Source organism: Myotis nattereri (assembly GCF_964212035.1).
Source record: "Myotis nattereri genome assembly, chromosome: 4".
NCBI classification, from domain to species: Eukaryota; Metazoa; Chordata; class Mammalia; order Chiroptera; family Vespertilionidae; genus Myotis; species Myotis nattereri.
The window spans coordinates 112,556,006-112,574,649 of record NC_138079.1 but is presented as its reverse complement, the minus strand read 5'-3'; the positions used below and the strand labels follow the sequence as shown (position 1 = coordinate 112,574,649).

Genomic DNA, 18,644 nt, shown 5'->3' with positions numbered 1-18,644 from the left:
ATTAGGCCCTTATCAGATATGACATTGGCAAATATGTTTTCCCATACAGTGGGTTTTCTCGTTGTTTTGTTGATGGTTTCTTTTGCTGTGCAGAAGCTTTTTATTTTGAAGTAGTCCCATTTGTTCATTTTCTCTTTAGTTTCAAGTGCCCTAGGAGCTGTATTAGTGAAGAAATTGCTTCAGCATATGTCTGAGATTTTGTTGCCTTTGGATTCTTCCAGAATTTTTATGGTTTCCCGTCGTACATTTAAGTCGTTTATCCATTTCGAGTTTATTTTTGTGTATGGTGTAAGTTGGTGGTCTAGTTTCATTTACTAGCATATATCTGTCCAATTTTCCCAACACCATTTATTGAAGAGACTATCTTGGCTCCATTGTATGTTCTTGCCTCCTTTGTCAAATATTAATTGAGCATATTGGTTCGGGTTGATTTCTGGGCTCTCTATTCTATTCCATTGATCTATATGACTGTTCTTGTGCCAGTACAGGCAGTTTTGAGAACAGTGGCTTTGTAATACAGCTTGATATCTGGTATTGAGATCCCACCTACTTTGTTCTTTCTCAGGATTGCTGCAGCTAATTGGGGTCTTTTTTTATTCCAGATGAATTTTTGGAGAGTTCATTCTAGATCTGTGAAGTATGCCGTTGGTATTTTAATGGGAAGTGCATTGAATTTATAGATTGCTTTGGGTAGTATGGACATTTTAATGATGTTGATTCTACCAATCCATGAACACGGTATGTTTTTCCATCTGTTTATGTCTTCCTCTATCTCTTTTTTCAACATCCTGTTGTTTTCTGAGTAGAAGTCTTTTACCTCTTTAGTTAAGTTCATTCCTAGGTAGCTTAATTTTTTTGGTGCAATGGTAAATGGGATTGTTTTTGTAATCTCTCTTTCTGAAAGTTCAGTATTGGTGTATAGAAATGCCTCAGATTTCTTGGGGTTAATTTTGTATCCTGATACACTGCCAAATTCATGTATTAAGTCTAGTAGTTTTTTGATGGAGTCTCTAGGGTTTTGTATGTATAATATCATGTCGTCTGCAAATAAGGACAGTTTTACTTCTTCTTTTCCAATTTGGATGCCTTTTATTTCTTCTCCTTGTCTAATTGCAATGGCTAATACTTCCAGTACTATTTTGAACAGGAGTGGTGAGAGTGGGCATCCCTCTATTGTTCCTGTTCTTAGGGGAAATGGTGTTAGTTTTTGTCCATTGAGTATGATGTTGGCTGTGGGCTTGTCATATATGGCTTTTATTATGTTGAGGTATGATCCTTCTACTCCCACCTTGCTGAGAGTTTTTATCAAAAATGGGTGTTGGATTTTGTCAAATGCTTTTTCTGCATCAATTGATATGACTATGTGGTTTTTTTCTTTCAATTTGTTTATGTGATGTATCACGTTTATTGATTTTCGGATATTGTACTATCCTTGCATCCCTGGGATAAATCCTACTTGATCATGGTGTTGATCTTTCTGATGTACTGCTGGATCTGATTTGCTAGGATTTTGTTGAGGATTTTGGCATCTGTGTTCATGAGGGATATTGGCCTGTAATTCTCTATCATTTTGTTGTCTTTCTCTGGTTTTGGTATTAGGGTGGTGCTGGCTTCATAGAACAAGCTTGGAAGTGTTCCTTCCTCTTGAATTTTTTTGTAGTAGTCTGAGGAGGATAGGTTTTAGTTCTTCCTTGAATGTTTGGTAAAACTCCCCTGTGAAGCCATCTGGGCTTTTGTTTGCTGGAAGCTTTTTGATGACTGCTTCAATTTCTTCCATAGTTATTGGCCTATTGACATTTTTAGATTCTTCTTGATTGAGTTTTGGAATGTTGTATTTTTCTAGGAATTTGTCCATTTACTCCAGGTTGTGTAGTTTTTTGGAGTACAGCTGTCCATAGTATTTTTTAACAATCATTTGTATTTCTGTGGGGTCTGTTGTTATTTCGCCTCTATCGTTTCTGATTTTGTTTATTTGGGTCCTCTGTCTTTGCTTCTTGGTGAGCCTGGCTAGAGGTTTGTCAATCTTGTTTATCCTTTTAAAGAACCAGCTCTTGGTTTCATTGATTTTCTGTATTTTTTTTTGGTCTCTATGTCATTTATTTCTGCTCTAATCTTTATTATCTCCTTCCTCTTGTTCACTCTGGGGTTTTCTTGTTGCTCTCTTTCTAATTCTTTGAGTCATAGAGTTAGATGATTTACTACCATTTTTTCTTGTTTTTTGAGATAGGCTTGTAGAGCTATAAACCTCCCTCTCAGGACTGCTTTCATTGCATCCCATAGGTTTTGGATTGTTGCGTTTTCATTGTCATTAGTTTCCAGGGTGTTTTTAATTTCTTCTTTGATCTCATTGGTAACCCAATAAATATTTCATAACATGCTATTCCGCTTCCAAGTGTTTGAGTATTTGGGCTGTTTTTATTGTAGTTTATTTCTAATATTATGCCATCGTGGTCTGAGAAGATGCTTGGTATGATTTCAGTCTTCTTGAATTTGGGGAGACTTTGTTTGTGACCCAATATGTGGTCTATTTTTGAATCTGTCCCATGAGACTTTGAGTAGAATGTAGATTCCGTGGCATTGGGGTGAAGTGTTCTGAAGATGTCAATTAAGTCCATCTGATCTAGTGAGTCATTTAGGATTGCTGTTTCTTTGCTGATTGTTTGTCTAGAGGATTTATCCAGTGATGTCAGTGGTGTATTAAAGTCCCCTACTATGATGGTATTTTTGTCGATCTCTCCTTTGATATCTTCCAGGAGTTTTTTATGTATTTGGGTGCTCCTCATTGGGTGCATATATGTTTATCAGGGTTATATCTTCTTGTTGTATCAATCCCTTTAGTATTATGAAGTGGCCTTCCTTATCTCTTGTTATGGCCTTCACTTTGAGGTCTATTTTGTCCGATATAAGTATTGCTACCCCAGCTTTCTTTTCCTTTCCGTTTGCCTGAAAGATATTTTTCCATCCCGTCACTTTCAGTCTGTGTGCGTCCCTTCTTCTGAGGTGGGTCTCTTGTAGACAGCAAATGTATGGGTCGTGTTTTTTTATCCATTCAGCCACTCTATGTCTTTTGGTTGGAGCATTTAGTCCATTCATGTTTAAAGTTATTATTGAAAGGTACTTGTTTGTAGCCATTTCTTTTTGTGTGTGGCTGTTTTCTTTCTGAGCTTTTTATTTCTTCTTTTTACACCAGTCCCTTTAGCATTTCTTGCATTGCTGGCTTGGTGGTGATAAACTCCCTTAGCAGTTTTTTGTCTGTGAAGCTTCTTATTTCCCCTTCAATTTTGAATGATAGCCTTGCTGGATAGAGTATTCTTGGATTCAGTCCTTTGTTTTGCATCACTTTGTAAATTTCCGTCCATTCTTTTCTGGTCTGATGTGTTTCTGTTGAGAAATCATTTGATAATCTAATGGGAGATCCCTTGTATGTAACTTTCTGTCTCTCTCTTGCAGCCTGTAATATTCTCTCTTTGTCCTGAACATTTGCCATGGTAATTATGATGTGTCTTGGTGTGGGTCTTTTCGGGTTCACCTTGTTTGGGACTCTCTGGGCTTGTGTGATTTTTTACTTCCCCACCTCAGGGAAGTTTTCTGATATTATTTCTTCGAATAGGTTTTCTAATCCTTGTTCATCTTTCTGTTGTTCTGGCACCCCTATTATTCGTATGTCGTTTCATTTCATGCTGTCCCAAAGCTCCCTTAGACTCTCCTCCTCTCTTTTAATTTTTTTCTCCAATTGCAGTACAGTTTAGGTGTGTTTTGCTTCCTTGTCTTCTAATTCACTAATTCGGCCCTCCGCTTCTCCTAGTCTACTGTTGATACTTTCAATGGTGTTTTTTATTGCAGCTATAACGCTCTTCATTTCTTCTTGGTTCTTACATAATTTATTGATCTTTTCATCTGTTTCTTCTTGCTTCTTGAATAATTTATTGATTTTTTCATCTGTTTCTTCTTGCATAAGTTATTGATTTTTTCATCTGTTTCTTCTTGCTTCTTGCATAAGATACTGATTTTTTCATCTGTTTCTTCTTGCTTCTTGCATAGGTAGTTGACTTTTTCATCTGTTTATTCTTGCTTCTTGCAGAAGTTGTTGATTTTTTCCTTCATCCGGTTTATGCACTCTAGGACCCTTATTCTGAATTCTTTTTCTGTCATGTTGCATGCCTCTGTATCACTTAGCTGCTTTTCTGGCGAGTCCTCCTTTTCTTTCCTTTGGGGGTTTCTTTGTCTACCCATGTTTGATCTCACTGACATATCTAGACGTTGAGTCGTTCAGTGGCTGTTCCCTGGATGGCAGTGGCTCCTTGGGCTGTGGTTGCTCTTCGGGTGGTTGCGGTAGCAGCTGCTCCTCAGTTGACAGCAGCTCCTCTGGTGGGTGCTGTTCACAGCTGTGGTGGCTCTTCTGGCTGGTGGGGGGAGGCTTCACGTACAGCTGCTGTTCCTCAAACAGAGGGTGTGGTGCTCACGAGGCTGCTGTTGCTTGGATCTGCTTTCCAGGGGAGTTCTGCCCTTCCTGGCTGCAAACTGTCTCACCAGCTGAGTAATTTCGCCAATTCGGGGTGGGTGTTATTAGTTTCAGCTGCTTACTCCATCTGCTCTGGGACATGACCTGGGACGCATCTGCCTATATCGCTGCCATCTTGTCTTCTCGAAAGGTATTCCTTAAGAGAAGAAAAAGAAGAAAAAGGTAAAGATAAAAATCATGAACAACAAATACATATCTATCAAGAAGTGAATCTAAAAATCAAGTGAATAAAAAATCTGATGAACAGAATAAACTGGCGAATATAATAGATCAGGAGCATAGAAAGGGTGTAGACTGACAATTCTCAGCAGGAAAGGGGTGTGGGGGGTGCAGGAAGAGACTGGACAAAAATCATACACCTATGGATGAGGACAGTGGGGGGCGGGTAAGGGCAGAGGTGGGGTGGGAACCCGGTGGAAGGGAGCTATTGGGGGAAAAAAGGAACATTTGTAATAATCTGAACAATAAAGATTTAATTTAAAAAAATACTTACTGAATACCTACCAGGTGTGCTGCACAGAGTGGGTGCTGTCGGGATGCTGCCTTAGGGTGAGAGGCATGCTTACACTGAGGGTAGTCCTTAGGGTTCTGATTGAGATGGTGGCAAAGCACTGTGGGAGATGGGTTTTCCTGGGGGCCTGTTGCCGGCCCAGGTGGGGCAGTGGCTAAGCTGGTTGGTGCCCGGTTTTGTTTTTGAGAGGCAAGACCTCAGGTATGGTCTCCTTCCTGAGTGTGCCCTGGCCAGAAAGAGTCCAAGGCAGGCAGGAGCCAAGGTTCTTAAGGGCATGAGGGCAGGAGCCATGAGCTCCCCTTAGAGATGGCTGGGGACAGACAGTGGGGAGGCACACATTACTGTGGTCATGCCCAGAGCTCAGATGTCACGCAGGAAAACGACCTCTGGGTCATGGGGAGAGGGGCAGGTGTGGGCCCAAGTGAGATGCCTCCTGATGTTGGGGAGGCCTGGGGCACCTTACCAAGACCTGGCTCTGAATGTGCACAATCCACCAACCAGTTCCCTCCCATCATCTCGTTCTCCCTCCTCACGCTTCTTCATAAGCCAATTCTCCAGCAGCAGTGGGAGGAGGGTTACTGTGGTGGAGCCTTGGGCTGGCTGTGAAACATGGCTCCAGTGATCTCAGGGGTCCTGGGGAAGGGAGATGGCTTTCTAGGTTGGGTCAGCCAGCTCTTTCTGTGGAAGATTGTAAATCTTTTAGGATTTGCAGGCCACTGTGGTCTCTGTCACAGCTGCTCAGCTTCACCATTGTAGCACGAAACCCACAGAGATAACATGGGGACAAATGGATCTGGCTTTGTTCCAATCCATCTTTATTCACAAAAGCAGATTTGGCCCATGGGCTGTAGTTTGGTGCTCCCTGCCCTGTGGGGCACCAATAACCTTCCCAATCCATAGTCTCACGCAAGGGCAGGTGATATAAACAGAAGTGAGTAGGTGGGGAAGGTGGAAGGCTGGAGAAAGTTATGATCAGGTCAGGAACTTGGGAAGTCGAGATGTGATGGTCTTCATGACAACCCATTCTGAGCGGTAACTGTTCCATCGAGTGGCTGACATGAGGGAAGATGGGATGTGGAATGGCGTGGACTTGGAGCCATGGCACTGGAGGTGTCCTCAGTGTGAATGTGAAGTGTTGGGGGGCTGGGGAGGGGGGTTGAAGAAGATGACAGCAAGTCAAATTCTGAAGCCGTCCAAGAGGTTGGAATGTCCCTGAAGTCCTAGGAGTGTGCATGGCCCCTTCTCCTGGCAGCGGGTGTTAGGGACAGTGGGTTGTCGTGTATGTGTACTTTATGCTAATTCCGGGCTATGCTCTTGGAAGATAAAGAGAGAAGAATTTTGTAAAATGCAAGCAATTCTACTCTGGAGGTGAAGCATAAAATAGGACACAAGACTCAGATTTTTCCTTAGCTGTTCTCAGAGCAGCTCAGAAAGCAGCTTACTGCCTCTGTCTGTCCCTAGTTACCTACCTAGTCACCTGCTAAGCACTGATATAATGTTTAGTCAAGTGCAATTCTGAACAATTTATAAATGTCACCTAATTCAACTTGTATTATAACCCAAGAAAGTAGGAAATATTACTATCCCCACTGTATTAGACTGGCCTAGGCTAGGTTGTAGTTATAACACTACCAAAATACCAGTGGCCTCACCCAGTAACAGCTTATGTGTTGCTCCTACAATGACTGGTCCAGGTTTATAAATTATAATATTTGCAATATGGGATCTGTGAGGTCACTGAAGCAAAGGAAGAAAAGGATGGAGGAAATGCCCAGTTCTTAACTTTCTCACCTCTCCTTACTTTCCCTCCTCCCATGGCCCCAAACCAACTGCAAGGGAGGCTGGGGTATGTAAGGGAGGCCCTGGGATTCTCTGTGTGCTGGTTGATAGGGTGACAGCCACACTTCAGGGAAAGAGCTGAGGCCCAAGGCCACACTGAGGAACGAGCGGAGGAGGGATTGGAGGAAGCCTGGTTTCAGACCGTGCTCTTACAAACATGGCCGATTCCGGCTCTCACGTCACTCGGTTCTTAGGCTGATTTGTTCCAAAACGGGGAGAAAACTGCCCTGTGAGGCTGACCAGCAGATGCTGTGTCTTATGGGTAATTTAAGGATGATGAGGGTAAACTCTGAGTGACGTGATTTTTATCGTGCATCCTTATTTTAGAGTAACTCTGAGTAAGTGCAAATCCCCTTTAGATAAGGAGTGTGCGGGCACCTAGCGCCTCAGACATTCCTGCCTACCTGTCGGGGGGCCATGGGAATTGTGAGTGTGGTCCAGCTGAATGTTCTAGGTCAGACAAACTACACAGCTGCCTTCAGAGCTCAGGGTCATGGAGCGTCGGGTCGTGGAGCGTCATATCACAGCTGGGGGCTGCGATTACTTGTCAGGGGGTGGCTGCCGATTGCTTGTCACAGAAATGATGGGCCCTTCTCACTAAGTTTCCCCATAATTTAACATCACTCTACCCATCCCTTCTCACTTACCTATTTATTTTCCATGACTTAAAAAAAAACAACTGCATTTTTATGTACCCAAGGATATTGACAACCCTTTAAGAAGTCTCTTAGGTTTATAAAAATAACTTAAGATTTGTCATATATAAAATACATGTATGTGTTAAATAAACTGCAGTGAAAAGGAAATGTTTAAAATCAAGGCTAATCATAAAATTAAGTCTAGTCCTCCCAAAGAATGGGTGACTCCAAACAGCAGGAACGTTTACTTCCCCCGCTATATGGTTTTTAGGTTTCCTATTATTCACAGACTGACTTTAAGAATCAAAAACAATTACAAGCCTGGCCAGTGTTGCTCAGTGGTTAAGCAACCTATGAACCAGGAGGTCACAGTTCAATTCCCAGGCAGGGCACATGCCTGGGTTGTGAGCCCGATCCCCAGTAGGGGGAGCACAGGAGGCAGCTGACCCATGATTCTCTCATCATTGATGTTTCTCTCTCTTCCTCTCTCTGAAATTAATAAAAATATATTTTAAAAAATAATAATCACAAAACTAAAGGGTATTTATCCCATTTCTTTTCATTGCATTTTCTTGCTGTCTGTGGTAGGCATTTATGTTTTCTCTAGCCCTGCATTGATTTCCCCCTCTGTTGGCTGCAATGATTCTTGTGTTCCTGGGGGTCACCCTTCCCCATTCTCCGCTCCTAGACAGTGGGCCAGCTGATCCCTCCTGGGCTCTGCGCTGGGCATCCACCCCAGCAGTGACTCCACCACCACCAGGGTTACTCCACGCTGGCTCCATCAGAGCTGGTCTAGAGATTTTTCAAGAAGCAACCAGGAAAGACTTTCTCTCTTTTCCTCTAGACTTGGAGCTTTGAGGTGACAAGCCATGAGCTGCTCAGGGCAACCACCTAAAGGGATTATGCTTGACATCCAGCAGTGCTGAGAGGTGGCCAGGGCCTGAGTCCTGCAGGAGTGGGGGACCTTGTCTCTGCCAAGGCCATTTGGATATTCATAACATCATTTGCAGGCCATGCAAAAGTATCAACTTAAAATTAGCCTGCTGTAATAGTCAAACATGTAATTACTCACCCCTAACGCCTTGGCAGGGCCAGACCAAATGACTTTGAGGGCCTTCTATGGCCCACGGGCCAGATGTTGTTTTGAGCCTCTGTACAGGGCCATGCCTAATGCCAGCCCTACCCCTATTAGTTAAGTGAACCAATAAATCCTTTTTTTTTTTCTGTTTGTTTAGTCCAGTTTGAGTTAGGTTTCTAATACTTGAAAACAAAAGAGTCCTGACTGATATGTGTCCCTACATGGTATTTACCCAACTACCCTCCAGTAATCCACATTAGTCAGCTTTCGCTAGGTTCTGCTGCAGTAACAAACACCCCTCAAATCTCAAATGCCTTGTAACAACAAAGGTTTATTCTTCACACTGTTACCGGGGGCTGCATGTCACCTTGGGCTTTGCTCCAAGTCTCTTCAGCTGGGACCCAGGACCAAGGAGCAGCCCTCCCTCAGCCTTTAGCAGAGGGAGAGGGCCATGGCAGTCCACAAATGGCAAGCACCACATCTGCTCACACTTCATTGGCCAGCACAAGGCCTCGGCCAAGCTCCACAGGGAAGCAGTGCTATAGGGATGTTGACTCCACCAAAGGGAGAAATTCAAAAGTGTGTGACAAAGATGGAGGGCTCTCCCAGGAAAGGAGGGATGCTGGGGACAGTGACAGTGTGCTGCCCACTCTCCCTGGGGCTTGGCCAGGCCGTTGTCTCCCCATCTCAGCATCACTTCTCCTGTTGGCTTTCTTCCTATTTATGAACCCAGCACCCCTCCTCTGTGGTATACAGTCCTGATTCAACCCTCCTGTCAGAAGCAATGAAATTATTTGCTATCATATTAAGAATAGAAAGAGTTTCACTTGTTATTTTAACTGAAAAGAATTGGTCAGATTCATTTGCAAGAAAACATCACTAACTAAGCCCCAGGAACAAAGATGGCCTGTGTCCCGGGAGAAGGTGGGGAAGGATCTCTAAGCTGAGGCCTCCGTGAAACAGAGTGTGTTTCAGAAGAGAAAAGAAAAGGTTGTTTTGGGTAAAGTGTCTTTTCAGCTAAGTTCTACCCTTAGATAAGAGAGGGGGGAAAGCCCACAATACTCCCATGGCACCAAAAGGTGTCTCATTACTAAACCCCGAGGGAAAACAATATGTCACTGTGTCGTTTCAGGACAGCCCAGCCCTGCGGCACGGAGCTTGGTGGTAGGATGGGAGTGCTCTGGCCTTCGCCCAGCCCAGAGACAGCGTGCTCCTCACAGGCCTGGGGAAGGGGCTGCCGGCCAGGGATGAGCTGGTGCTGCCGTTCCTGTAGAGAGCTCTGTGGTGGGTGGTGTGGGGGGGCGGGGGCGGGAGGTAGACTTCCGTCTCAGGCATCGTAGGAAGGAGGGGCTCCTGGGGACCATGCGCTGTTTGCTCTCCACGTCAGCCTCCACGTCAGGCGGGAAGGAGGAGAGCTGCTTCCTGCCCTGGTGACCAGTGGGCGCAGCCGTCTCCTAGGAGCTTTCCTCGCTGCAGGTGTGGGTGGGTGGCCCCTCTCTGAGGCCGGGGGGCTGCTTCCTGTCCTCCTCCCGTGTTCCTAGGAAGATGCTCGGGAACCGTGGGAGGCAGTGTGGCAGACACAGGTCTCCATCTCAGCCCTGCCATGTATTAGTTGGCATGTTCGTTTTTTAAGAAATCATCCCAAAATCGGCGGCTTAAAACAACACACTTTCTCTCTCATTGACTTCTGGAAGCCAGAAGTCCAAAAGTCAGTTCCTTAGGAGGCTCTGGGGAACTGGTTTCCTTGCTCCTGGTTTTGGGGGTGGCCTGCGTTCCAGAGGCCGGGCCCCTCCTGGCATCACTCTGCCCTCTGGTTCTGCTGTCACCACGCCTACTTCTGCGCTAGCGTCTCCCTCGGCCTCTCTCATAGGGCCTGTGACCGTATTACTAGGCCTGTCTGGAGACCCGCCAGGTCCATCACATGTGCAAGCCCGTTTCGCTGTGTGAGGGGGCATGTCGTGTGCACAGGGTGTGGAGGTGGGCGTGGGAATCTGGGGAGGCTGTGGGCAGCCTGCACAGCCTGGTCCCTGGTGCTCACCCGGTGCCTCTGAGAGGGCCCTTCTCCTCTCACCCTGGGCGAGAGATAACCCTACAGGGAAGGTGCTCTGAGCAGTAAGGATGGGTCAGGATCCTGTGTTGTCAGCCACAGAAATGTAAGGCTGCTGGAGGAAAAGGGTACGCACTGGCCCTAAAAAGTAACTCTCAGCGTGGAGAAGACGGGGACCTGGCCTTAGAGAGCAGGGCTAGGGCTCCAAGGGTTAGGCCGATGGCTCTTCTCCAGAACATGCTGCCGGGGAGATCTCTGGTCTCTGACATGGCCCGTGAGGCAGGAGGGGCTGGGAGGCTGAGAGAGGGGGGAGGGGATGGGAGGCTGAGCGGTGGGGAGGGGATGGGAGGCTAAGAGAGGGGGGAGGGGATGAGAGGCTGAGAGGGGAGAGGGGATGGGAGGCTGAGAGAGTGGGGAGGGGATGGGAGGCTGAGAGAGGGGGAGAGGGGATGGGAGGCTGAAAGGTGGGAACTGGGCTGAGAGGCCAGCTGGGGTGAGGCCTTCGACATTATGGCAAAGAGTTTGAATTTTTCTTCTTTCTTTTGAGTGTGATAGGAAACTATTGTGGGGTTTTGAGCAGAAGAGTGAAATGATCAGTTTATCTTTTTAAAAGATGACTGTGGTGCTGGATGGGGAGTAGACTGAAGTCCCTCTCGATGGTGCACGTCGGGCGGTCAGTGTGGAGGTGGCAGCCCTGGGCATCGAGGAGGCAGGAAGAGGTTGGATGGGGATAGGGCTGAGAATTACTGCTGGGTGGGATGTGGGAGAGAAGCCCAGCATTCCTTGGAGGCTCGGCCTGAGCCGCTGTGTGGGAGCCGTTTACTGCAATGACGAGGGGAAGACAAGCTCCGTTTGGAAACGTAATGGGTTTAGTGAAGGAGCACAACTTACTGGGGATAAAATATGAACCTTTATTTGTTTTTGTCCCCAGTACCTGCCCCACTATAGAGCACGGAATCTCTCTTCTGTTTGGGAAGCTGCCCTTTAATGACTTTGGGGGCCAAATTCCATAACTTCCATTGATTTTTAGAGAGAGTGGGAGGGTGGGTGAGAGACACAGGGAGAAACACCAATGTGAGCCGCACTGCTCTCCTTACTTCCTGCGTAATTCAGAAGCACATGTGTTGCTGTGTCACTAACCTTTAACACATTTTGATGATTGTATTTCAATATAATTGGTTTGCTTTTTTAAAAAAACATTTTTATTGATTTCAAAGAGGAAGGGAGAGGAAGAGAGAGAGACATCAATGATGAAAGGGAACCACCAATCGGCTGCCTCCCGCACGCCCCCCACTGGGAATGGAGCCACAACCCGGGCATGTGCCCTTGACCAGAATCGAACCCAGGACTCTTGAGTCCGCAGGCCTACACTCTATACCCTGAGCCAAACCGGCCAGGGCTTGGTTTGCTTTTTAATCTTATTTACCCTCATGTTTTTCAAACACTATTCCGAGAAGGACTCCCAGTTGCCATGGTGGAAAGGCATCCATGGCAGAAAACAAGTTTGGGTCCCTCAAAGGGGTTGGAGTGGGTGGGAAGGTCCTCTCTTGCCAGTGCAAGGAAGGCGGTCTGCCCCTCCCTTTACCCTCCCTGCCAACGCCGCCTGGGCTCTCCATCCCAGTCTGGGCAGATTTACAAAGAGCTTGTCTGCCCACCCGAGTTCTACATGGTGACACCTGCAGGGTGAGCCTGAGGCCGGCAGCAGGTGGGCAGTGAGGGCTGGCCCCTGGCCCAGGGCAGCTTCCAGGGAAGGGAAATGGCACTCGACTCTGGGTTTGCCTCGCCGAGTGATTCAGCCGGGTGCAGGGTAATGACTGCTTGTTGGTCTTCAGGGGCAGTGACTGAGCGGGGAAGCAAGATCACACCCTAGTGCAGGGGTCCTCAAACTACGGCCCGCGGGCCACATGCGGCCCGCCGAAAACATTTATCCGGCCTGCCAGGTGCTTTTGCTGCCGCTGCCTGTTGCTTAGCAGCCGACTAGTTTTTTTTTTAAACTATAGTCCGGCCCTCCAACGGTCTGAGGGACAGTGAACTGGCCCCTGTTTAAAAAGTTTGAGGACCCCTGCCCTAGTGACTGTGACTTCTCAAGTGCTTAATCCTCCAGAGCCAGGCATCTGGGGTTGGCATTGTCCCTACCATCATGGAGCTGAGCTTGAGCTAACCCACCCTAGTGGCTGGTCTCTCCATCCGGATGGGTACACCATCCCAGTGAGTCTAGTGGACTTCTTCCAGACATTGCTGGTTCACTATTCAAGACTGATGTCTTCAGCAAGACTGTTTGGAAACCAGTGAAGGCTGACGGCAGGGTGGGCCACCTCATGCACTGAACACGGGGTAGACGGTATGAAATCGGGGCTGCGAAAGGCTCTCTGAACGTGGTTGAGTCAGGCGCTGTGTCCTGTGGTCAACGGCTTTGCACCGGTTGTGCTCTCGTTTCCGAATGCACTGTGGGCGGAGTCTGGGTCCTGAGATTTAATTTTCAGTATAAAGCAAGCCTTTTTCCTTCCTGCTTTGTACTTAAATGCCATTTGGATGGTACATCTGGCCTTAGAACTGGTGGAGAAATAAATAAAAACCAAATTCTCAGGTTCCCGTGCGTTTTGTAAGCATGCTATGTCTTCCTTGGTCCTGCAGGTCTTTTGCACAGCTTCCCCAAGGTGGGAAGGGTTTATTCACACACACTCAGAAAAATTAATTCTTGTTCCTTCTCAGAATTCAAGCACTGATTCTTGAGACTCAGACATATTTAATTCACATGAATTAATTGGGAAAAAAGAACCTGACGAATGAGCATTTCCAGTAAAATTCTTCTTGGAAAAGTCCTCGGCAGCACCGCTGTGCCCTGGGGATGTGCAAGACTCTGTGCTCGGGGACGTCGGACTCAGACGAGCTGGGGTGCTCAGGGTGGGCTGGCCGCAGACGGGACACCTGACTGCCCCCGGGAGCCACCGCTCCTCTGCTCTCCCTTGTCCCCGGGTGAGTGGTCGCCTCCACTCAGTCTATTTTCATTGGAGCCGAAGCTGGTTGCACTGATTCCTTCTTTGATTGCAGGCGGCCGCCTGAGGTGCTGGGTGGTTCCCAGTCTCCTCTGTGACGATGACGCCCTGGCCTTTGGCCTGACTGACATGGGCTTTCTCGTACTCAGTCTGGATTTGAGAACTAGACCGCGGCCCTTATTTAGCCATGACAGCGGGGATGTCACTAAAGGCGGCCTCGTGTGACTGCTTAAAGGCCCTTAGAGCCTCCTGCCGCCTGTGGGAGCATCCCTGTGGTGTGGAGCGGGAGCGCCCCTTCTTGGTGAGAGCCCTTTGTCTGCCCTCTGTTGCTGGCCCACCTGCTGGCCCAGACTGCAGCTTCCTTTCTCCTGCTGCTCCAGGACAGGAGGACTAGTCCTTTGAGGGTTTCATGGCACCAGTGGTGAAAATATTATACGAAAATCGCAGCTGAATGGAGAGGTGCCGTCATGTCCCAGGTACAGGTGGCAGCTGCACGTGCCCTGCTGGCACCGGCCATTGTCTGCGATGCGGCTTTCCCCCCATTGTCATCTAGGCAGGTGGCAGGGTTTCCTCTGTTTGACCTGCAGCTGGGGACCCTCTCCTCCCTAGTGACCTGGGAGCTGCCTGCTCCTCTCTTCAGGCTGTTCTTTGGGTTCCCGGGCCAGTTTGCATTCTCGGCAGAAAGCGGTTAGTAACCTTGAACGAGTCCCTTCGCTCCTCTGAGCCTCAGTTTCTTCACGTAGAGGAGGAAGCACAGAGCTCATTGTTAAAGTGAAGGTTGGGGAAATGGTGGGTGGGAGATGGGTGGCCCCCTCTGCCGGGCACTGAGGCTTATTCCACAGCATCATTGCGTGTCTCCTCAGCCAGCGGGTCCCAAGTGCCGAATGGCCTGGAGGAGCGAACAGGCCATGTCTGTCCTGGTGAGGCTTTTGGTTCATCTGGCGTTTGGGTCTTAATTAGATATTCACAGCTCTCTCTCCAAAGTGGCCGAGGACTGGAAAGGACGATGCACAGACCTCCCGGGCCCTGATGTAAGCAGAGGACATCTCACTAGCAGTGGCAGAGAGACGGGAGAAAGAACAGGGAGTTAGGAAAAGAGGTGTCGGCCCCCAGCCCTAAGGCGCCTTTGAGCAAATTAGGGAAAGACACTCCCAGCCCAGGGCAGCTCAGCTCTCTCCCTTGACATCAGGCTCAGAGTTGGGCTCTCCGCCCATTGGGGTGCCCCTGAGCAGAGAGCCACCTGCCCACTACACAGCGCCCTGGCTGGTGCAGGAGGACCCGAGGAGGAGGGCACGTGAGGAGGGCAAGGGCCGCATGGCTGAGCACAGGAGCGGGTTCTGAGCGAGGGCCCAGAGGCCCCAGTGGACGCCAGCAGGTGCTAACCCACGGTATGGTGGCATCATTCTCCCAGGTCCCTGCTGACATCCCAGGCCTGGGAAACAGATCTTCCTAGAAGCCACTGCCTTTTAACTGGTGAAGGAGAATTACTTACGGGGTGGGATTTGTTGGTGTCACAGAATAAGGACAGTGGGTGAAGAGAGGCATTAAGTGGAAAGCCAGGAGCTGACACATCTCCAGGGCCGGCCCCCAGCAAAATACAGATGCCCCCTCGCAGCCCAAAGAACGCCTGCCTGAGAGGGAGAAATGGGAACAAGCAGGCCCTGAAGGAGAAAGCCCCACATCCTTCCCATCAGCAGGGACAGAGCGGCAGGGAGAGGCCCCACCTCACCGCATGCAGAAGTAGAAGAGGCTCCAGGAGGAAAGGCTGCGGCACTGCCCACTCCAAGTGTCCTCAAGGCCAGCACGACACGCCTGGCTGGGATTTCTTTGATTCTGTAATAATTCTAGACAGCATTCCTACCCTCACACAGACACGTGCGCAGGGCGAGGTTTTTGTGGAGGTGGTGGGAGTGGTGATTTTTAAGTCGGATCCTGCATTGTTGCCAGTCAACTTGGCTGTCTGTGCCAGAGTGGCTGCTGCCAGGGTCTGCCCAGCTGAGGTCTGGTGTGAGCATGGCATTGGGAGGGAGCCTGGGCCCTGACTAGGCCACTAGAAGCTGTGTGATTGTGGACAGGTTACTCAACCTCTCTGTGCATGGGCTTACAGTAAAGTCACGTGATGGCATCCTAGGGAGAGTCAAGGCCAGGGCATTGGGAGTCCCTGGCGTCCAAAGTCAGGTCTGGGGCCCCTGCCCTGGCGCAGCCTCTGTGTGGCCATGGACTCGCAGAAACTGTGTGTTTGAACTGCATCTGAAATGCTTTGCCTTCTGCTCTTCAGAGGTTGCTGTGTTTTGGGGAAACATAAGGAACCAACAGTAATTCAGACTTGTAAGTTCTTATCAGCAGTTAGGATCTCTATAAAGCTTTAGGAGAAAATAAAAAGAGAATTTAGCCATGTTTTTTTTTTGTTTGTTTTAAATATATTTTTATTGCTTTCAGAGAGGAAGGGAGAGGGAGAGAGAGATAGAAACATCAATGATGAGTGAGAATCATTGATCGACTGCTTCCTGCACACCCCCGACCAGCTGCGCTTGTTCTACTATCTATCTATAATAGATAGTATGGGTAATATGCTAATAAAAGGGTAATATGCTAATTAGACCAGATAGATTAGACGTCTTCTGGACATCATTCCAGACGTCCTTCCTGACAAAGCCAGGGCCCGGATGAAGCCGCCCGGGGTCCCGGGTGCCTGCAGCTGGCCAGAGGGAGGGAAGCCTGGGTCCTGAGTGCCTGCGGCCAGCTGGAGCAGGGCCAAGGCAGAGGTGGTTAGGGGTGATGAGGCAGGCAGGCAGGTGAGCAGTTAGGGGCGATCAGGCAGCCAGGCAGAGTGGTTAGGGGTGATCAGGCAGGCAGGCAGGCAAGCAGTTAGGAACCAGTGGTCCTGGATTGCGAGAGGGTGCAGGCCTGGCCGAGGGACCTCCCCCCATGCACGAATTTCATGCACCAGGCCTCTAGTCCTCCTATAATAAAGAGGTAATATGCAAATTAACCCTCACACAGAAAAGCCTAAGAGACCATTACGAACTAATGACTGGTCGATCAATTGCTATGATGTGCACTGACCACCAGGGGGCAGACGCTCAATGCAGGAGCTGTCCCCTAGTGGTCAGTGCTCTCCCACAGCCAACCTCCCACAGCCAGCCAACTTCCCCTGGTCCCTCCCCAAATCCAGCAGGCCTCAGCTGGACCGGCCCCAATCAGGACTGGGCAAGATGGCCCCGATAGGCCCTGATTGCTGGCCAGGCCTAGGGACCCCACCCATGCATGAATTTCATGCACTAAGCCTCTAGTACAGTGATGGCAAACCTTTTGAACTCGGCATGTCAGCATTTTGAAAGACCCTAACTTAACTCTGGCGCCATGTCACATATAGAAATTTTTTGGTATTTGCAACCATAGTAAAACAAAGACTTATATTTTTGATATTTATTTTATATATTTACATGCCATTTAACAAAGAAAAATCAACCAAAAAAATGAGTTCGCATGTCACCTCTGACACGCGTGTCATAGGTTCGCCATCACTGCTCTCGTATCTTTTTAAAAAAAATATTTTATTGAATTTTTTACAGAGAGGAAGGGAGAGGGATAGAGAGTTAGAAACATCGATGAGAGAGAAACATCGATCAGCTGCCTCCTGCGCACCCCCCACGTGGGATGTGCCTGCAACCAAGGTACATGCCCTTGACCGGAATCCAACCTGGGACCCTTCAGTCTGCAGGCTGATGCTCTATCCACTGAGCCAAACTAGTTAGGGCTCTAGTATCTTAATAAGCAATGAAAAGTCTCAAGTGTTGGGTCAGTTGACAGTATCTGCTATTGGATTTTTCAGATTGGGGTGTGATTCTTGATCATAAGTCCCATATTTAAAAACCATGGCTGCCCAGGTGGCATGGTTCAGTGGTTGAGTGTTGACCTATGAATGAGGAGGTCATGGTTCAGTTGCCAATCAGGGCACACGCCCAGGCTGCAAGCTCGATCAGGCGGGCATGCAGGAGGGAGCAGATCAATGATTCTCATCATTGATGTTTTTCTCTCTCTCCCTCTCCCTTTCTGTCTGAAATTAATAAAAATATTTTAAAAAAGATGTAGTAGAAATTACATATATTCTTGAATTATGTAATGCCACATTGAACTGGAATATACACTGATCAGAGATAAATTCCAACATTTTGCTTTTAGGAAATAGGTTCCTTAATTTCCCTTCTATAGAAAGTTCGGGGAAGAGCCCTTCAGTATGTGTCAGTCACAGTGCAGTGTGTGAAGGCCCTTCTGCTCTGTCTCGGGCTCTGTCTCCATGGACTCGTGTCAATAACGTGTGTTGCGCCTTCAGGACTAACTGCACCTTCACCAGCCTCAGTCCTACAAAGCAGAGCAGGCTAGCAGTGGTTTAAGATTATGCTGGTTGAGCCAAAAAACATGCTAATTCAAGTCTAAACTTTTCTATCAGAAGTGACATGCTGCTTTCTAAGAAGGGGAATGGATAAGGCACTTGCTCAGTGAGGCCACTATACTGTCAAAGGCCTTGCTGAAGCGGAAGGATGTTCTCATGGGCACATGGCCCTCTTCTTGCTTTCCAGCCCGCGGCCACCCATCCCACTGTCCCTGCTGCTGACCGAAGAGGAGGCAGCGCTTAGCATCCAGTCCTTCTGGAGAGCCTACCTGGTGAGTCCTGGCCGCAGTGGCGTGCGGGTGCTGGGCTTTCCTGGCACGAGGGCCCCGGCGGAAGAGACGAATTGGAAACAGGATATAGTTGACAGCCAGACCTCAGAAATAGGGTTCTCTGTAAATACTTCTCACGAGGAATTTAGAATTTTTACCAAAACTTATTTAGCAATTATCATTAAAAGTACCCTCCAATCTTTTAAAGTTGGGTTGACTGGCAAGTGTTACCTAACAAACAATATTACATCCCTGGCCAGGTGGCTCTGCTGTTTGGAGCATTGTCCCTTATGCCAAAAGGTTGCAGGCTCAGTTCCTGGTCTGGGCGCACACATACCTAGGTTGCAG

The 18,644-nt window shown here is 48.1% G+C and overlaps 1 protein-coding gene across 2 annotated transcripts in view; it reads left to right on the top strand.

Annotated features, from left to right (window-relative positions):
- The window catches only part of IQCK (IQ motif containing K), a 123,160-nt gene that overhangs the window by 39,687 nt on the left and 64,829 nt on the right, over positions 1 to 18,644 (top strand). The window contains exon 7 of one of the 2 annotated variants that reach the window (XM_081089396.1): positions 18,215 to 18,299. The exons of the other annotated variant lie outside the window; for it this stretch is intronic. Coding sequence (XP_080945522.1) covers positions 18,215 to 18,299 — 85 coding nt within the window. The remainder of the gene's footprint in view (positions 1 to 18,214; positions 18,300 to 18,644) is intronic. 2 annotated transcript variants of the gene reach the window in all.